This window comes from Bombus flavifrons, chromosome 7 (assembly GCF_040668555.2).
Source record: "Bombus flavifrons isolate JBK064 chromosome 7, iyBomFlav1_principal, whole genome shotgun sequence".
In the NCBI taxonomy this organism is placed as follows: Eukaryota; Metazoa; Arthropoda; class Insecta; order Hymenoptera; family Apidae; genus Bombus; species Bombus flavifrons.
Window position 1 is genome coordinate 7,481,624 of NC_138448.1, and position 17,442 is coordinate 7,499,065.

At 38.3% G+C, this 17,442-nt stretch overlaps 1 protein-coding gene across 7 annotated transcripts in view; it reads left to right on the plus strand.

The window, feature by feature from the left end:
• Positions 1-16,369, plus strand: part of LOC138181950 (protein pangolin, isoforms A/H/I/S) — a 281,070-nt gene extending 264,701 nt beyond the window's left edge. For 2 of the 7 annotated variants that reach the window (XM_069117355.1, XM_069117350.1), the window contains 3 exons: positions 742-907; positions 5,929-5,998; positions 12,524-16,369. In XM_069117355.1, coding sequence (XP_068973456.1) covers positions 742-907; positions 5,929-5,998; positions 12,524-12,980 — 693 coding nt within the window. In that variant the 3' untranslated portion in view covers positions 12,981-16,369. Of the gene's footprint in view, positions 1-741; positions 908-2,921; positions 3,082-5,928; positions 5,999-8,704; positions 8,946-12,523 lie in introns of those variants that run through there. The other 5 variants (XM_069117354.1, XM_069117352.1, XM_069117351.1 and 2 more) reach the window with 5 other exon arrangements.
• The last annotated feature ends 1,073 nt before the right edge of the window (positions 16,370-17,442 follow it).

Consider the following 17,442-nt stretch of genomic DNA (forward strand, 5'->3'; position numbering starts at 1 on the left):
CTTTTGTGAGAATTCAGTAGAAACTAAGTGCCATATTATCGAGTATTATCGAGAGAGGATTGAAGTTTACGTGTAAATTGGAGCAACGAAATCGGTAATATTGATCTGAAAGTAAAATCTTGACTTGATGGAGCACGAGACGATCAGAATCCACAGAGCACCCGAAACCATAGAAGGTGTCTCGAAGGACGATCGAAAAGCACAAACAAAAAAAAGGAAAGAAAATAAAAAGTTGCATGCGTTTTGTTAACTCTTTCGTTGGATCCGCGAGATTGATAAAAAAAAAAGTATCAAAGCACTAACCGTATCTGCTAGTAATCTCAGTACGACTAGATAGCTAGATTAGAATATAGAATAGAGAAAAAGAGCATCGTAGGTGGGATCTAAGGAAGTGTCTCGTCGATGTAAAGAGGGGGTAGTTTCTTAGGGGATGGGTTCCAAACAGAAATTGGGTCGGCACCATAACGAATAAAGAAAAAAGTAAATATGTACACTTCTCTCTTGGTGTGTGTATCCACTCTGTGAGGGTAAAAACGAGTCGCTAAAGAGTAATAATAACAAAAGAAAAATACAGTAATACGATAATAAATTTCCTTTAAAAAAAACTTATCGTAAAAAATATACACGTGGAAAAAAAGGGACGTGAATAATGAAAAAAAAATAAAAGGGACACACGGTGCACGGATAGATACTGTGAGACTGTGAATCTGTGAATCTGAATTTTGGGGGTATGACACGCAGTGGCACTCGCTAAGCCGGGAGGAGCAGGCGCGGTATTATGAGGCGGCCAGGCAGGAGCGCCATCTCCATCAGCAACGATACCCCGGCTGGAGTGCCAGGGATAACTACGGATACGGCAGCAAGAAGAAGAAGAGGAAGAAAGAACGGTCCGCAGATCCCACCGGAGGTACCACTTTCCAGTGCTAGAACAGCAGGCCCTTAATAATTCATTATAATAATAATAATAATCATAATATAATAATAATAATAATAATAATGATAATGATATAATAATAATAATAATTCATATAGATTATCTATTACTGGTTGACATTGAAACGATCAAAGTCTCTTGTGCAAAGTTTCATTCTGGTTATTATCTTCTTTTTTTTTTTTAATATTTTTTTATTCTAACGAACATATATTCTACATTATTTTTCGAATTTTTTCCGGTCTATCGTTCTTGTTCTTTAAGTGTCCATTTTTTTTTGTATTTGTTTCGTTTATGTTCCTCTTGTTTGTTCTCTTTGTTATATACATATATATTTTTTTTTTTTACTTTTTTTTCAATTCTCCGATTTTTCGTTCATTCATTTTTATTTTTTATATTCCGTCTTAACATTTTTCACTCTTCGACTCGTGCGGACTTTTTTGTTTTTCTCATTGTGTTCAAATGGAATACCGAGCGGAGCCCTGTCGAACAAACACACGGCGCCACGTATACGCGTGCACGCGTTCGCGTGAATCCGCGCGCCGGAATCCGCGTGCACGCGCCTACGTACACGTGTTATCCGTTCTTTTTTTTCGACTCGATTATATATTGCATATTATTGGGTTCACATTGGATTGTCTGTTGGGGGGCGGAATTTTTCTTGGCGGATTCATATGCGGCCGAATCAATTGTATGCGCGGCGGCGCAGCAAACAGGGAAAGAACGGAGTCTCGCGGCATGCGACCGATCATTAACGCAGATTCTTTTTTTTTGTGTATCTGGCCAAACTCCCTAAAGCGGTATCCGTTCACGGAGAGACAAAAGAAAAAAAGAATGTGAGAAAAAAAATGGAAAAAAATATAGATGGAAGAAATGTACGTTGAACGAACGAACATAGATCGACTGTGATTAATTCGAACGAGAGCGATGACGTACGATGATGATGCGAGGAGCCTTAGGTATGGGATGTCTGGTAGAGCCCCGGGGAGGAATCCGATTCCCAATCGATTTTCTCTTCACGATCATTTCGAACGGGACCGCAGTGTTGTCCTTATTGGCCCATCGAGACGTGTTGCGATAAGAGTGAATTTTTGGTCCAGCGAGACCTCTATGCTGATCCTCGACGTCCTTTCAACTATTTATCTCTCTACTATTCTTTCGAACGATTTGAAATTTTTTTTTCTACGATCGTGAACGGTAAGTGAACACGTTTTGTGATCGTAATATCCTTTCTATCGACTCCTCTGAAGGACGTTGAGTGGAGGATATGAATACACTGGAAAAAGGGAAAGAAGTGAGCTTGAAATGTCTAGTTCTAAAGAAATGGGTTCGCTTTGAAAGCGGAAAGGAAATTACAATTTCTTTTTAAGATAAGAATTGTTTCGTGTGTTTATTGCTTTGAGTAGTTATGTTCGTGTAGTGTAACGTGTGATTATATATATAGTGGTACTTTTTCAGTGTATAGACCAGCCAAGAATCCTCAGTTTCGCTGGACCCGCGTATACTCGCGAACAAATCCACCGTATTCGCCGTATCGGCGATTCTCTCTATCAGACACCCTGTATCGTCAAAGTTCTTCACGCTAAAAGTAACGATACGATGAGTAGCGATACAAGCGAGGGGGAGGGGAGAATCTAGGCTGTTCTTCTAGCACTTTAAACGGAAAGTAGGGACCCCAGTGTTACTGAATCTATGCTCGAGCAAAATAATGGCGACGATGCGTCGAACGAGCATACGTAATATACTATATACAAAGCGCATACGAACGAGATAAACGAGATTTTTTATTATTTAACTAAAAGAAAAGATGCAAAAGACATATAAGCGAACAGTTTAAACAAAAAAGGAAAAAAAATACAAACGAAAGATGCAAATTAGGGTGGCGGTAGTAGCATTAGTGAATCTCTTTTTTTTTCTTCTTGATTAAAAATAATTGTTTAGCCCACGGTTCATGCACAATTACAAATAGTGTTTGGTTCTCTCTCGGTAGTGGCACGCGCTAGGGCGAGAGGAACAGGCCAAGTATTATGAGTTGGCGCGACGGGAGAGACAGTTGCACATGCAGCTGTACCCTGACTGGTCTTCCCGCGCAAATACCAACCGAACTAAGAAGAGGAAGCGCAAACAAGACACAAACAGTGATCCTGGAGGTACCCACATGCCTCACTCCACACATTCTTACAAGCTCCCCCCGCCCCACGAACAGCAACAACAACTACTACTACTTACTACTATTACTACTATTACTTACTACTTACTACATACTACCAACACAGCTACAGAAATTTATTGAAATATATTTCCCCTCCCCTTTTTCAACAGCCCCCCACCCCCTCATTATTACATTATACTATTATATAATTATTATATACATTCTTATTGCTACACTACATTATGTTGCATGTTTTCCCCCCGTCTTGGGGTTTTGGGTCGATATATATATATATATTATATATAATACATATTCTACATATATGTATATATATATACGATTATATATTAATTATAATTATTACTATATTATATACATGCACACGCATATATACCTTCATATATACATATATATGTATATGTAACTTATATCTATTATTGTATATGGTCTTTCGTAATATATTTTTTAGTTCCTTTTTGTCTTAAATAACGAACGAAACATATAGAGAAAAAAAATCATATATACATACAAAAATAGATGGAAGAGAATTAGAAAAAAAGATGCAAAAAGAAAGAGAATAATAAGAGAAAATATATATATGTTCGAGAAAAATAGAAAAAAAAAAAGAATATATAGTAATGAATGATCAACACTCGCGCGAGCGGGCGTGCACGTACGCATGCGCACGTGCGTGCCAACATGGTGTTCGACAGATTTCCATTATATATATTGCTCTGTCAAGTATATAACGGGAACGAAAAAGTAAATGGGACACGAGCGCATTCAGTACACACGTACACGCACATGACACAGCATTTATTAATTATTAATTACGTATACAACTTTGGGGACGCTGGCCATCTTGCATTTTTACAGGGACCTATACTCCGCAATCAGACAATCCTAAGCGTTTTTAATTTTCACTCAGTCTCTCTGTGTTCACCTATCTTTCTTCTTTCTTTTTTTTTATTTTTCTTCCACTTCTTTCTCCTTCCTTTTCTTCCGCCTTTACCCTTTTTCTTGCGCTCTTGTCTTTTCCTTATATCTTCTTTTTCTTCTTCTTTTTCTTCTTCTCCTTCTTCTTCCTTCTCCTCTCCGTTACTTTTTCATCTCTGATACGCTAGTTTCGATTCACACCTTTACCCCTTCTTCATTTTTTTCGCTCGCCATCACCTTTGATCGTTTCAACATTGCCTGTCGACCCCTGTTAATTTTTTCTCTAATTTTAATCTCTTTTTTCTTTTTTTTTTTTTTGTATTAAGATTGTACTTCGTTGACCCACTGCCCGCCTTTTTTTTCTTCGTTTTGATTCTTTCTATGGTCACCTCTAAGCAATCACTCAATTATTCTCGACCCTTACATACGAGTTGTTTCGTTCACGACGTTCAAGCGCTCGAACGTTTTTTCTTTATCTTTTTTTTCATATATTTTCTAATTTTTTTCTTAAACTTCGTTTTTTACATTCATCTTTAATATTTATTGTCTAGAGCTTGCGTTTTAATACAGATCACGACATTAATTGAGTAGATATGATCTTTGATCGTGTTTTTTACGCCGTTTTTAACGTTTTTACGCTGCATGCTATTTTTACTCAGCTTGACAAAATATCTCTTTTTTATTTTTTTTTTCAATTTTTTTTATCGATTCGCAGAGTCCTTCTTCGAAGACTACAATGTTCGAGGTTGAAGTAATTCAAGATTTCTCGTGTAGATCGAGAATTAACGCATATGAGTCACCGGAGATTTGTTTATTCTTAAGATCTTAGAAACATAGTAGATCTTTTATTGTAAACGACTAATAATTGATAGATTGAGAATCATAATGACGCAAGACAGAATCTGAAGAATTTTATTTCAAAAACACCGTCCGCTTAATTTCATAATCAGCAAAGAATTAAAATATTTCATTAGAATATCCAATACCGAGACACGTCTTCAGAATTTCAAAGAGTGCGTTCAACATTTTATAGCCATAAATACAAAATACTGTGTTACGAAAAATGGTAACGAACTAATCACTGTGATTCTCAGTCCATTCAGAATTCACCTCTCATTCTAGTAATTTATTAATCAGCCTATCAAGTGTCTGGTGACTTATGAATCGCAGTATGCATAAATCAACAATAATATCAAAAAATATTAATGTCTTCCGGGAAGGTCCTGCCTCACTGGTATATTGTCAAATTTCTGGACCATTTGAGCTTGAACTCGCAATTTCAAATCACCTTCCGATTCTAAGTAACCTCGACTTTCTCTCGATTCTGTAGAAAGTCACGAAACTTCCAACGAGTAAAGCTCAATTGGTCGCGATCGTTCTGTTGCACGCATGACTAGTTGACAAACGTTGAATTCGTTCCGTATTCTCAACAAGTTTACATCGTTGCATCGGTAACGAGCCATTTCGCACTTTGCAAAGAGAATATTACGTACAATATTCGTAGAATTACGAGAATGACCGTTGCTAATTTTTCAATTTTTTCCAATCAAGCAAACTTTTTGCTCTTGAAAATTGTCTTACAATTAATTCGCAAAACGATTGTAGACGATCGTTCTGTCAATTACCGTCATCCGTTCGATAAAACGAGGGAAATTAGATGATCCATCTCTCTCTCTCTCTCTCTCTCTCTCTCTCTCTCTCTCTCTCTCTCTCTCTCTCTCTCTTTATATATATATATATACACATATTTATATGTATATATATATATATATGTATGTTATACGTGACATAGAAAAGAAAAGAAAACAAGAAAGAAAAGAAAAATAAGGAATAAACGCCACCCCAGCCCTTGTTCACAGCCGAAGATGCTGTACAGTCAGCTAATCGGTGCACGTTTCGCATTTTCTAGGTAACAACATGAAGAAGTGTCGCGCCAGGTACGGATTAGACCAGCAAAGCCAGTGGTGCAAGCCGTGCAGGTACGTGTGCATCGTGTAGAGGGTTTTGAACTCGTTGCTTCTTGAGAGGAGAATTTATATAACGTCATGTCGACAAGCTGCGCACGCTGTTCCGGTCGTGTGTACATACGTATTCGATCTTGAGAAGTGTTGAGAAGGAACTAGAAGTCTCACATCTCGGTTTCATAGTAGTGTGAACACTAGAGGAAGTTACTTTTCTTTCTATGTGGTGAATGATGGTGAACGATACGAAATACTTGGCTACCGTGCACGAGTATCTTGCGTGAAATGTTTTTAGAAATTTTCGATACATCTTCTTTCAAGTCGTTTTCGAAAATTATTAAAATATTCGTGATACCGTTGTATGACATTTCTACAACAGCGTAAAATGAACCTTATTTAAGAACGAGGAGATAATCTTTGTGTTAGATATGTAAATGAATTCAGTACCTTTGAATTTATAATATCTATTTCAAGCGAGTATTTTAAATTGAAATATTTTTAATCCGAAGATGTTTGGTATATGAAGTTCTATGAAAATTCCAATTCCAATGACATTTTATATGAAATTTGCAATTACCTTTTGCTTGTATATTCTGTAAATTGAGATTTATTTTAAAAGGCATCAAATTAATTCGTATAAATTAATAATTGGAGAAATTAGATGAGACGTTGAGGTTCGAAAATAGAAGATACTCGTGCAGGTAGCACGGAGTAGCCGGGAAAAGATGTAAAATACAAGTTGACAAATCGCGGGCCATCACGTTCGCCGTTCGAGACTTGCAACCCGGGCACGAAAACTAGTATCTCTCGATTATCACCACTTCTTACTGTTATCGTCTTCTACTCCGTTCCGTCATCCACATGTTATCGTGGAACTTGAAAAAAGAGAAGATGAAAATAATCTGAATAAAAAAAGTCCAAGTTTCGCCGCGAATATAAAATTTCAAAAAAGAAAACGAAAGTGATGCGACTCTGATCACTTGAGGTACGAATCAGATGAAAAATAAGTATTCGAGTCCTCGCGATGAAAATCTAGCTTGTCCGTCATTTTCTCGGTGAGATAAAAGGAAAGAATGCAAAGAGAAAAAGAGAACGAACTAAAAGCGACCGTCAGAAAATGTGTCTTCCAAAAAGAAAGAGAAATTTATAATGATGATAGAATATAGAGAAGAATCGAAGAGATTGAAAAGGCGTATAAAGATGAAAAAAGAAAAAGAGAAAAAGAAAGAAATTTTTTTCTCGCACGCTGCTGGATCGATTCGAAAATCGACGTCGTCCACTTGTACTTTGCTTGTAAATATCTCTACTAGATACCACACTGTAGTTTATTGCGGCATCACGAGCCACCCGTTTTAGCGCCACTATAACTTCCGTTCTCACTGTACGTAATCGCACAGTGCGCCCAAACGCCCCAACTGCCGGCTGGGTTTGTGAATCTCATGGACCTCATTAAAGGGGCGATGACGAATCCCAACCACTGTTTTTTACGATTGCAGTTGCAATTTTTCCTTATGCTGATCAAATCGTGTTCAATCAAAAATTATATTAACATCAAAAGGGAAAACATGATACGTCAGATATTTTTCTAGTTTTGTAAAAATAACTTTTTGTGTAAATGTAATTTTTAATTTGTAATTCTTGCGTATATTTTAAACACATGGATAGTTATAACTAGACTGTAAATTCATATCTTTACGAGTATAATTAAAGAAACAGAAAGATTTTCTCTACCAGATATCGTAACGGATACTATAGTTTAGATATTTTATACGATTCTGTATACCATGTGCTTTCTACGCATTTTTCCACCTCCAAATTTCCTATAAATGCAAAAAAATCCAGTCTGGCTATAACATCAATTATATCGTTGGTTTTGTATAAAACTTGGTAAAAAAATATAGAATCAAGCAAATTAGGCTTGTCATGTTTTTCCTGTATCATCTTCATATTATAACAGCCGTATAGAAATGAAATAAAAATTGTAGTTTTGTCAAACAGCACTTGGCTCTCGGACATTCCATTCGATCATGGTATTGTTCGTCTCCACTGTAGCTATCAAACCACAGAATACTTTTAACACACATACCTATAGAGTACATCGTCGAGAGCATCTTCGACACAGTGGCGGCCTAGTGGAAGCTTCATAAGCATGGACCAACTTGGGAGACATATTTTCTGATCAGATAGACCAGAATCGCTGACACGTTCGCCTCGTTTCGCGTCAGACGAATATTCCATTCTTTACGGATGATTATCCCTCGAGGCGCCAAAGTAATCCAACTTTATACGAATTTATCAGTAATTTATCGCTTTAAATTTGCAAAATTCGCCAATGAACAAAAACCAAAGTAAATCAAAAAGTTACAAAAATTCTGGTACCTCGAACAGGAAACAATCGTCCGATCATCCATTATGTTATTCGCGGTCCAATAGTTTAATAATTAATCGTACAAGCGTGTAAAACGGAAAAGCGTGTAAATCGCGAGGAAAGACAGGGTTACAAGAACGGCAAAAAAGAAAAAAAAGAGAAAAGAACAGAAAAAGAAAAAGAAAAAAGAGCGAGTAAGCCGCGAGTCCGCTCGCGCAGACAGGTTTCTCGCGTGTCGACGGACTCGGGCCGATGCGTGTGGGTGACGACGATACGGTGTGGGATTAAGGTGGGATTAAAGTGATAACGTCGATGCGACGAGCGCCCCTTTAATGGCTGGTGGTTGGTTTTGGCAGCCCAGTGGAGCATGGAGCGGGGATGGGCATCCACGCGAGCATAATCCATCACGGTGTGGGAAGTAGCGCGGGGGCAGGGGTCGGGGCTGGAGGCGGTGGAGGGACAGTAGGGGCAGCGTCTGCCCCTCCAAACACCAACACTGCCTCCAATGCCTCCTCGCCTCAGCAAGAACCCACTTATGTTAATCTCTAGTCAAGCCTATCGCCTCCCTTCTACTGCAACACTTCTTCTTAAACAGTGGTCAGTCCCGACTTAAACCTATGGGCGTAGCTGGCCCTCGCTATGCTCAGCCAACTCTCCTCGTTGCCCGAAAATATTGTGTGAAATAATCCAAAAATGTGGAAACACAAAATTAAAAAAGGAAAAAGAAAAAGAAATAAAAAAAGTAGAATAGAGAATAAAAACTATAGTATCGTAGTTTACAGATATTTTTTACAGAGTGTACTGTCGTTATTGAATGTACTACTATTTTTGACGTATTTCTTTTTATTTTTTTATCTCCCAATTTGTACTCGGGTAATTCATCTTTTTTGTGTACACTAGTAATTTGAATATATAATAATTTTTGGATTTATTGGGTAGAGAGAAAGGAAAGGGTGACAAGTGTTGAACACGAGCTGGCTGGCTGGCATAGTGAGCGGCGCAGCTAAGCTCTAATGCTCGCATTGTTTCTCATTGTTGTGGCTCTTTGCAGCTTATTATTGTTACATTTGATTTACCCTCGTTTAGTTGGACTTTACTCAGTGTTGCCCTTAGCATGGCTGGTCTGTAATACATATAATACATCTATATGTATATATTATATATATATACCGTCTGTGTTTATATATATAAATATATACGTTGTTACGTACGTCCACTACGTGTAACCAAGATATATATTATTATTATTCTCTGTTTACAACAAACATACTTTTCGTTGAATTGTTATGTTGTTCGGTTCGGAACGTTTGGCTATAGAGAAGTATACAATATACATACATATAATATATGTATATGTATATATATATTACTTATATTTATTATAAATCTGATTTTAATGGCATGACAGTTCGTGTACGGTAATTATTACGTCAATTAATGTGTTGGTAACGGATGTGTTGGATCTTCTTCGTTTTTTAATTTATTTTTTTTTTTTTTGGTCATTTTCGTTTACTAGTACGTATTATACACATGGTTTCGTCTTATTCCAATTTTTATCTCCTGTTTTCTCGATTTTTTGTAATATTTGTTTCTTTACCTTTGACGTTTTTTGTTCTCTCTGTTTTATTTTAGTTTTCATCTGCTGTTTCTTTTATGTAATGTCGTAAGATTTTATAATTGTTGCATTTTAAATAATCGTGTCACAGCCGCGTCGTTATCCGACTCGAGGCGGCCACCGTCTGTCCCCTTCAGTAGAATGGGACGCTCGGTGATCAGACCAAGTCTCGAGGAAGCTCGTACTATGATCTCGAATTTACGGCGCGATCTCTTTCACTTCGTAGAAACTTGGATTGGAGTTCGAACGTGTTTTACTCTCGGTACGTGCTTCTACATCCAGCTGTTATCTTTTTGAATTAGAAAAACAACATTTTTATTCAATTCAGAAATAAATTCGGTGTATTGACGCATCTATGCCGTAAGAATATTTGGAATTAAGAAGAATTTAAGCAAATTAGAAAAGCGAATAAAATTAAAAAATTGTGATCTGTGTCCATTTAACGGTAGAATTATCAAGAAAATTTTAGAGTTTTCATTTCCGCTCCTATCCTTTCGCTGAAGTTAGAATTAATGTATCGATGTATCGAACTTCATTAAAATTATATTTTTCTGCTTTGTTCATCTGAAAATTTATTACATAGCTGACATAATAAAAATATTAAATGTGACAATAAAAAACTAAATATTTTAAAAACTTTAATTCATATACATAGCATGAAAAGTTTTAAAGTTTTGGATCTTCTTTTTTAGAACACGCTATATTCTTCCTATTGTTCGCTCAAAATTAATTGGCCGCTCAAGACCACTTGCCACGTGCTTCAACTTTCTTTCAAATGGTCTTTGAAACAATACATAGGCTGAAGCCAGCACGAAGCGAAGATACAAGAAACATAGAGACAGAATAGTTAAAGTCGTATAAGCGGAAGGCTCATTCTTTAGTGAACGATCGAGATAACAAATTTTACTTGAAATTCCTTATCCAGAAAATTAAATTATTTATTTAATTAAGCAGCTGGATGATAGTACGGGTCAATAACGATCGAAATGTAGAGAGGTTCGATCTCTAACGCTTTTTGAATCCAGTCGTGCCTGCGTACAGTTGACGTCCTGCCCCAACAACCGTGATTATCGTTCACATAATGAACACACGAAAGAAAAAAAGAATTAACTGGCTAAGAGATGAATAATGAGAGCCAATGGCAGAGCGATAAATGTCTCGACTGCGATGCAGTTAGCACACGAGGTCGGTCGGGCTCACTTTTCGGGAACTTTGCAGTAGCAAAATAGATAAAGATACATAATATGTCCTTTTCGTTTCGTACTTATAAATCGCGATTAATAATTCAAATAATATAAAAATCAATGTGTGGAAAAAAAGAAAGAAAAGATTTCTCGCGATCGAAATAATACTTAGAACCGGTTATCGTCTCTCTTTTTTCTTTCTGTTCGTTTCCATTTTCATTTCCGTTGATTTTCTTCGATATGAAACGGAATAAAGAAAAAAGAAAGCCAAAGGAAAAAGATTTTGCTATGATCGATCGAGAAAGAGAGGAAGAGAGCGTGCCATTTCGTTGATGAAAGTTCCAAGTTCCACGTAACATTGATCACATCGATTCACGCGGGCACTTTCGCGAATTCTTCTTCGGGAAAAGTGTAGAAAAGATACAAGAGAAAGAGAGTAGATCATCCCGTGAGCTATCTTTTTTTTTTTTCTTTTGCAAGCTTGATTCCGTGATCGATTTCTAGACGACGCCATAGAAAACAGCGTTACAACGCTGCTCGGGACACGTAGTTCTCGCCTGCGGATTAAAACTGCGTTCTCATCCCCCTTCCCGACAACCCCACCTTGCCCTACCCTTATGCCCATTTGGCAATTGAATTTTTTTTGTTGAGACTTTCGTTTTTCACGTATACATTTATTACACCACAGTTATTTGCTTGTTACGTGTCTGAACTTTTTGAGCATGGCATTTGCAGCGAGTGATTCCGTGTCGAACAATCAATTACCAATGCTGGCCGCGCAGAGATCTCGGTCAACGTGTTGTTTAAAATAGTATTATTTGTGGAATAACTAGCTAGTCAGTTGTCTACAAAGCAACGTTTTTAATTTCGAATACGCTCTTTGCCGAGCATATTCATTTTTCTGTAGCTTGAGAAATTTGTGACGCATTTTCGTGACACATCATCGAAGACTCGGCAACGAACGCGTTAAAGATTGGAAGCTTTCCAAGGCGTTAAGAGCCGAATCGCAAAATTTAAACTTCTATAAAAATCCAAGCGAAAGGAAGAGATAAAGAGATATCTCATCGAACGCCAGTAATCGAGATGCCTGCGCGGTTAGTCCTGCTACGACCACGAGTGACGCATGTTCTTTTAGTTGGTATAATAATATTGGATGTAACCTTCCATGGTAAGCTTCGAACGTCGCTGCGACAACAAAGAAAGAAACCCATTCATCTAAACAGACAAAACGGAGAAATTTAAAAACCAACAACTAACCAAACGCAAAAATCGAGCAACCTTCGAAGCTACCTTTATTTTACGTATAACCACACCACCACCCACCCCAGAAAAGCTTGCAGAACACGTAAAACTAATCTCCGACTGCTTGTTCGCAGACGTAAGAAGAAATGTATCAGATACATGGGGGAGGGAGGAGACGGCGACGGCGAAGCGGATGGCGAAGGCGAGGACGATCATTCAGAGGACAACCTTGGCAGCGTGGGGGAGGCAGGCACTCCCGAAGATGACGAGTCTCTGAGCAGTCCCGGGGGTTTGTCTGCGTTGTCTAGTCTGGCTAGCCCGTCACTGGTGTTACCGTCGCCCTCGAGCCTGGCCAGCCCGTGTCCCTGCCCCTTGACGCCCCCGGTGCCGCCACCGCCTCTGTCCAACCATAGCAGCCAGCCGCACAATCAGCCGGCGCAACCGCCGCCGCCGCACCGTAACCCGGTCGGTACCAATCCCCACGATATCAACAATCCCCTTAGCGTGAACCAACTGACCGGACAGTGTATAAAGAGTGAAGTGGTGTCGGCGCCGTCGGGCACGTCCAACCCGGCGATCAGTGTTACGTAGCCCCGGCCGGAACCACGTGACAAGTCTGTTGCTGGCACCGTCATTGCGTGTGTCCTCGACAACAGGGTCCGTGTACGTGTTGAACAAACGAGGTGCTGGACGATGTGGACGATTATTACTGTCGCGATCTGGGCGAGCACGAGCACAGAGAAAGCGGCGGGGTGCTGCCTCTTATCGAGATCACCTCTGATGGTTTTCTTCGTTGGGATCCTCGGCAAACAAGAATCCAGGTTACGAAGGATGTTGGAGGTGTTTAGAGAAGATGCGCTTTGTACTTGGCCTGATCGGATAGGAGGTTGCAAGTCGAAGCGAAGGAGTGTCAGGTTGGAGGAGGATCGTCTTCGATGATGGAGGAAGGATGGTTTGATCGGCGACAGGGAGGAAGCTGGAGCTTTTTCTGGAGAATAGCGTTCAGCCTCGAGATGTTCGTTCGCCCGGGGCTTCAGCCAGTTCCATAGAAACTGGGCAATGTGAGACGTTTATATGTGTAACGATGATGGTGTAAACGAACTGACGGACAATGCGAACAAACGATTGAGAATTTTGAGGAAAATACGATGCAGAAATACTCAGGACCAAGTGTCTGGCTGTAGTCACCCACTCGAGAGAGAGAGAGAGAGAGAGAGAGAGAGAGAGAGAGAAAGATTGCTAGCGTGTTTCAAAGAGTGAGAGGCAGAATGGATCAGAGGATTGGTATGTATGAACGGGTGTGAGAGAAAAAAAGGAGTGAGATATGCGTGAAAGGAGAATACAGGGTGACGATAAAAGTGCGCGTGACACAGCTTGTAGTCCTTGTTACGTTGTGATGCCAATGACTGAGAGGTCATGTTCCTGTGCCAGGTACTATATTCTATAAAATAATTATACCGCAGACGTATAACTAAAGGTTAAACGAGCGAGCAAGAAAGAACGAAAGGGAAGTTTGAAGATATGTATGTATCGTGTATGCAAGGTAGAATGAAAGAACGATGAAAGGATGACGAAGAACAGTAAGAGAAGAGAACAAGAGGAATAGATGATGATGATGAGTCAAGAGAGCGGGACAGTTTTCTCATCATTGATTTTATTCAACCTCACGGTATCAAAATACCTATTCTTCTGTATGTAATTTGTTATTTTTTTAAAAGTCTATACACACACACACTGTGCGATTGATTAGCGTGTAAGATCTCTTTTCTTTCCTTATTTTTAACCGGGAAATCGTTCATCTTTTAAGTTCCCCCTTTTTTTCTTTTTTTTTTATATATAAATCTATGAATACTTTACTTCATTCTTTTCCGGTCCAACCATCCCTTTTTATAGTCTTTTGTGGATTGGTAGGTGGAAAATTGAATTCGTCTACGTATGATTCTCTAATTTACTTTTCTCGGTCGATCTCCATTGCATAATAATGATAATCAATTATTTAGAGAACGTTAAAAATTCTCAGGAATCTTAACTCAATTTGACAATTAAACGAAGATTCTCCTTCGTGAACGATCTGTTTCAACTTTCGATAACAATATCAATCTTCTATATTTATGTTCCTGTTAGAATAATATTAAATTCAAGGAACTAAATTGTACGGAAAGATAAAAGTATATAAAGAAATGAAAGATTAAGAGCGAACAAACCCGAGCACAAGCCAGCGCGTGCTTTAGAGCTGTTAATCGACCAAGACAATAACTATGAGACTGTTCTGGCGTCGAACGCGTGAACCAGAGCTTCCATTAAAACGTGTCCGAGGGTAGCCTTGTGCTCGTCTTCGTTCCTCTTTGATCGTTCACGATCGAGCCAGAAGGGGACAAACATATACGCAGACGCGTTGCATTATTTATCAAGCGTCGTCCTGATCGAGCGAAGATCGTTTCTTCGCGCGTTCGCTTCTTCCCTTGACCAATCCGTTCCTCTTACTCTTCGCTTATATTCGTTTTTTCTTTTTATTTTATCTTTCTTTTCTTGACTTTTGTCTTATGATCTTCCGCGCCAGGAGTCGCGTCGCCTCCATAGGAAATTACGGAATTAATCAAACTTGATTCTTTGCGACGTACCTCATTGGAATGAAGAAAATTTTCTGTAAAAAGCAAATTATAATTTTATTTCTTTCTTTTTTTATTCGTTTATTTCTTTTCTTGTGTCCCACTTTTTAATTTTCAAATGGACAGAGATCGAAGATCTTTCTCCGATGATCTATTCTTGCATAGAAGAGGAAGCGTTCTATTAAATAAAAGTTTGTTTAGAAATTTTCTAAATACATGGACAATGGAAATTACGAAAATTCATCGATATTATTTAATGATTGTGATTATGGTATATTTAATATTTGTTCATCCGGGTGGTTGGAACGATGAGTTTCCGCTGTGCTTTCTTTTGCCTCATTATTTTAATGACGTGTTGTTTTTATGTGTAATTAAGCGGCGATGTCCATTGTTGTTGTATAGCGGAACGATTAAAAGAGAAAGAAAAATATTTTAGCCGATCGAGCGACCGTTTTTCTTTTTTCATGTTTTTAAATATTTTTTCTGTATTATTCCTTTTTTTCCTTTCTTTTAATCGGGCTTTTGCGTTTCTCTTTGAATCCTTGTTACTGTGAAATAATGGCGTGAACCGATTCGTGAATTTTATATACGTCTCTGCACACATCGCGACGACATGTTTGTATTTCTCGTTTTATATATGGTCATTTTGTTTCTGTACTTTTCCGTATTGTAATCGAGATTCACCGACGATCATCGTTATTCGTGTGCAAGAGAAAGAGGCTGACCGTTGCACAATGTTACGTTTGCGTTTTCATAGGTCTCTCTTTTTTTTATTTTTATCTTTTCGATACAGCTGGTTGTGATTTGGTTTTATTTACAATGATCATGAATTAAAGATCCCTTTTCTGTTCGTTCAACTTTACAGTCAACATTTTAAATGTTATTTTAATTTGAACAACCTTGATTCAGTTTCAATAAATTAATCAACAATTCTGCGAAATTATTAATCTCCGGAAGCTATTCAAAGATATTTCCATTGTTCTCTTTATCGTATACCATGTAGCCTGCAAATATCGAATCCTCGGTGTAATCTCTTTCATATGTCTTATAAAAAGAGTTTAGATAAAAATGTAAGAAGAAAATCAGATGTGACGAAATAAAAACGAAAAGGATGAAACGAAGAAATGAAGCACGCGCCGAATAAGAGAGAAATTGCACTCCCGGAAAACTATCGAACATTTGTTTCTTTTTCCCCTTTTTTTCTCTCGTGCGTTTTCATTAGCGGTGCAGCTCTTATGTACATAAGATATAGATACGTTTGTTTAAAGGTGCATTTGTTACGTCTAATGGGAATGTGCAATGGAGGACTGTAACGATGAAGAAGACGAAGAAGAAGAAGAAGAAGAGAAAGAAGACGAAGCAGAAAAAGAAGACGTAGACGAAGAAGAAAAAAAAAGAGATGCGTTATGTCGAAGTCTCGCGAGCGTATGTTTTAAACGGAAAATAAGAAAAAGTGCGCGCGAGAGAGAGAGAGAATGAAAGTGTATGTGTGTGTACGTATGCGTAAAACGAAAAGCAACGTTAAAAGGAACATTTTTCCTTTCTTTCTTTTCCTTTCTTCACTGTACCTCATTTTGTTTCTTCTTTTTTTTTATACATGTATATGTTCTTCTCTATTTCCACGTTTTTCTTCTCGATAAAAATCTTGACTGAAGCGACCACAATTAATGCCTGTATAGCGAGAACGTAAGATAAAAAGCTTGTAATACGCGTCGACCGAACATTTAAACTTGAAACGTGCCATAACGACATCATGCCAATATTATAACGATAATACAATACTTTTTTACGATTTACGATCCGTTTTCGAACCTCTAGAAGCCTCTGTCAGTCGTGTACGAAACGGTTGTTTCTGCGTTCACCACGGGTCTGCGCCTCTTCGTTCTTTTGCCGTGTTTTTACCTCGGCCACCGATTTCTTCTCTCCCTTCATTGCCTCGTTCCCACTCGATCGCGAACGCCTCTGCACGCGATCCTTACATTCTAGCGTCACGAATCATGAAGGCTCTTCGAGATCCAGCCACGATCCTCGGCTACCGTGCTCTGTAAATTGATAAATGCTGTCTAATAATCCTAGAGGCTGATCCAAGGTTTTGCATAGTTCGACGAACTATCGTGAGATTTTGAACACGAATCTCTGTTGATGATATTTACCGATTAAATCTCTATATAGCTGGTTCGTGTTGAAACCGGAGAGTGAAGATCGATTGTCGTTTCTCATTTTAAACTGGAAATTAAAAAGTAGTGGTTGCGATAAATATATTGCGTTTGTACATGACGATACGTAAATGAAATAAGTTTTGAAAAATGTAGACATATGTTCGCGCAATTTCTCTTCTCACTGAATAGTTTTCAAATTCTCAAATAAATTCTCAAATTTGATTGCAATAAATGACAAAAGCTTACCGTATTACGTACGAATAACCAAGACAGTCAAAAGCATGC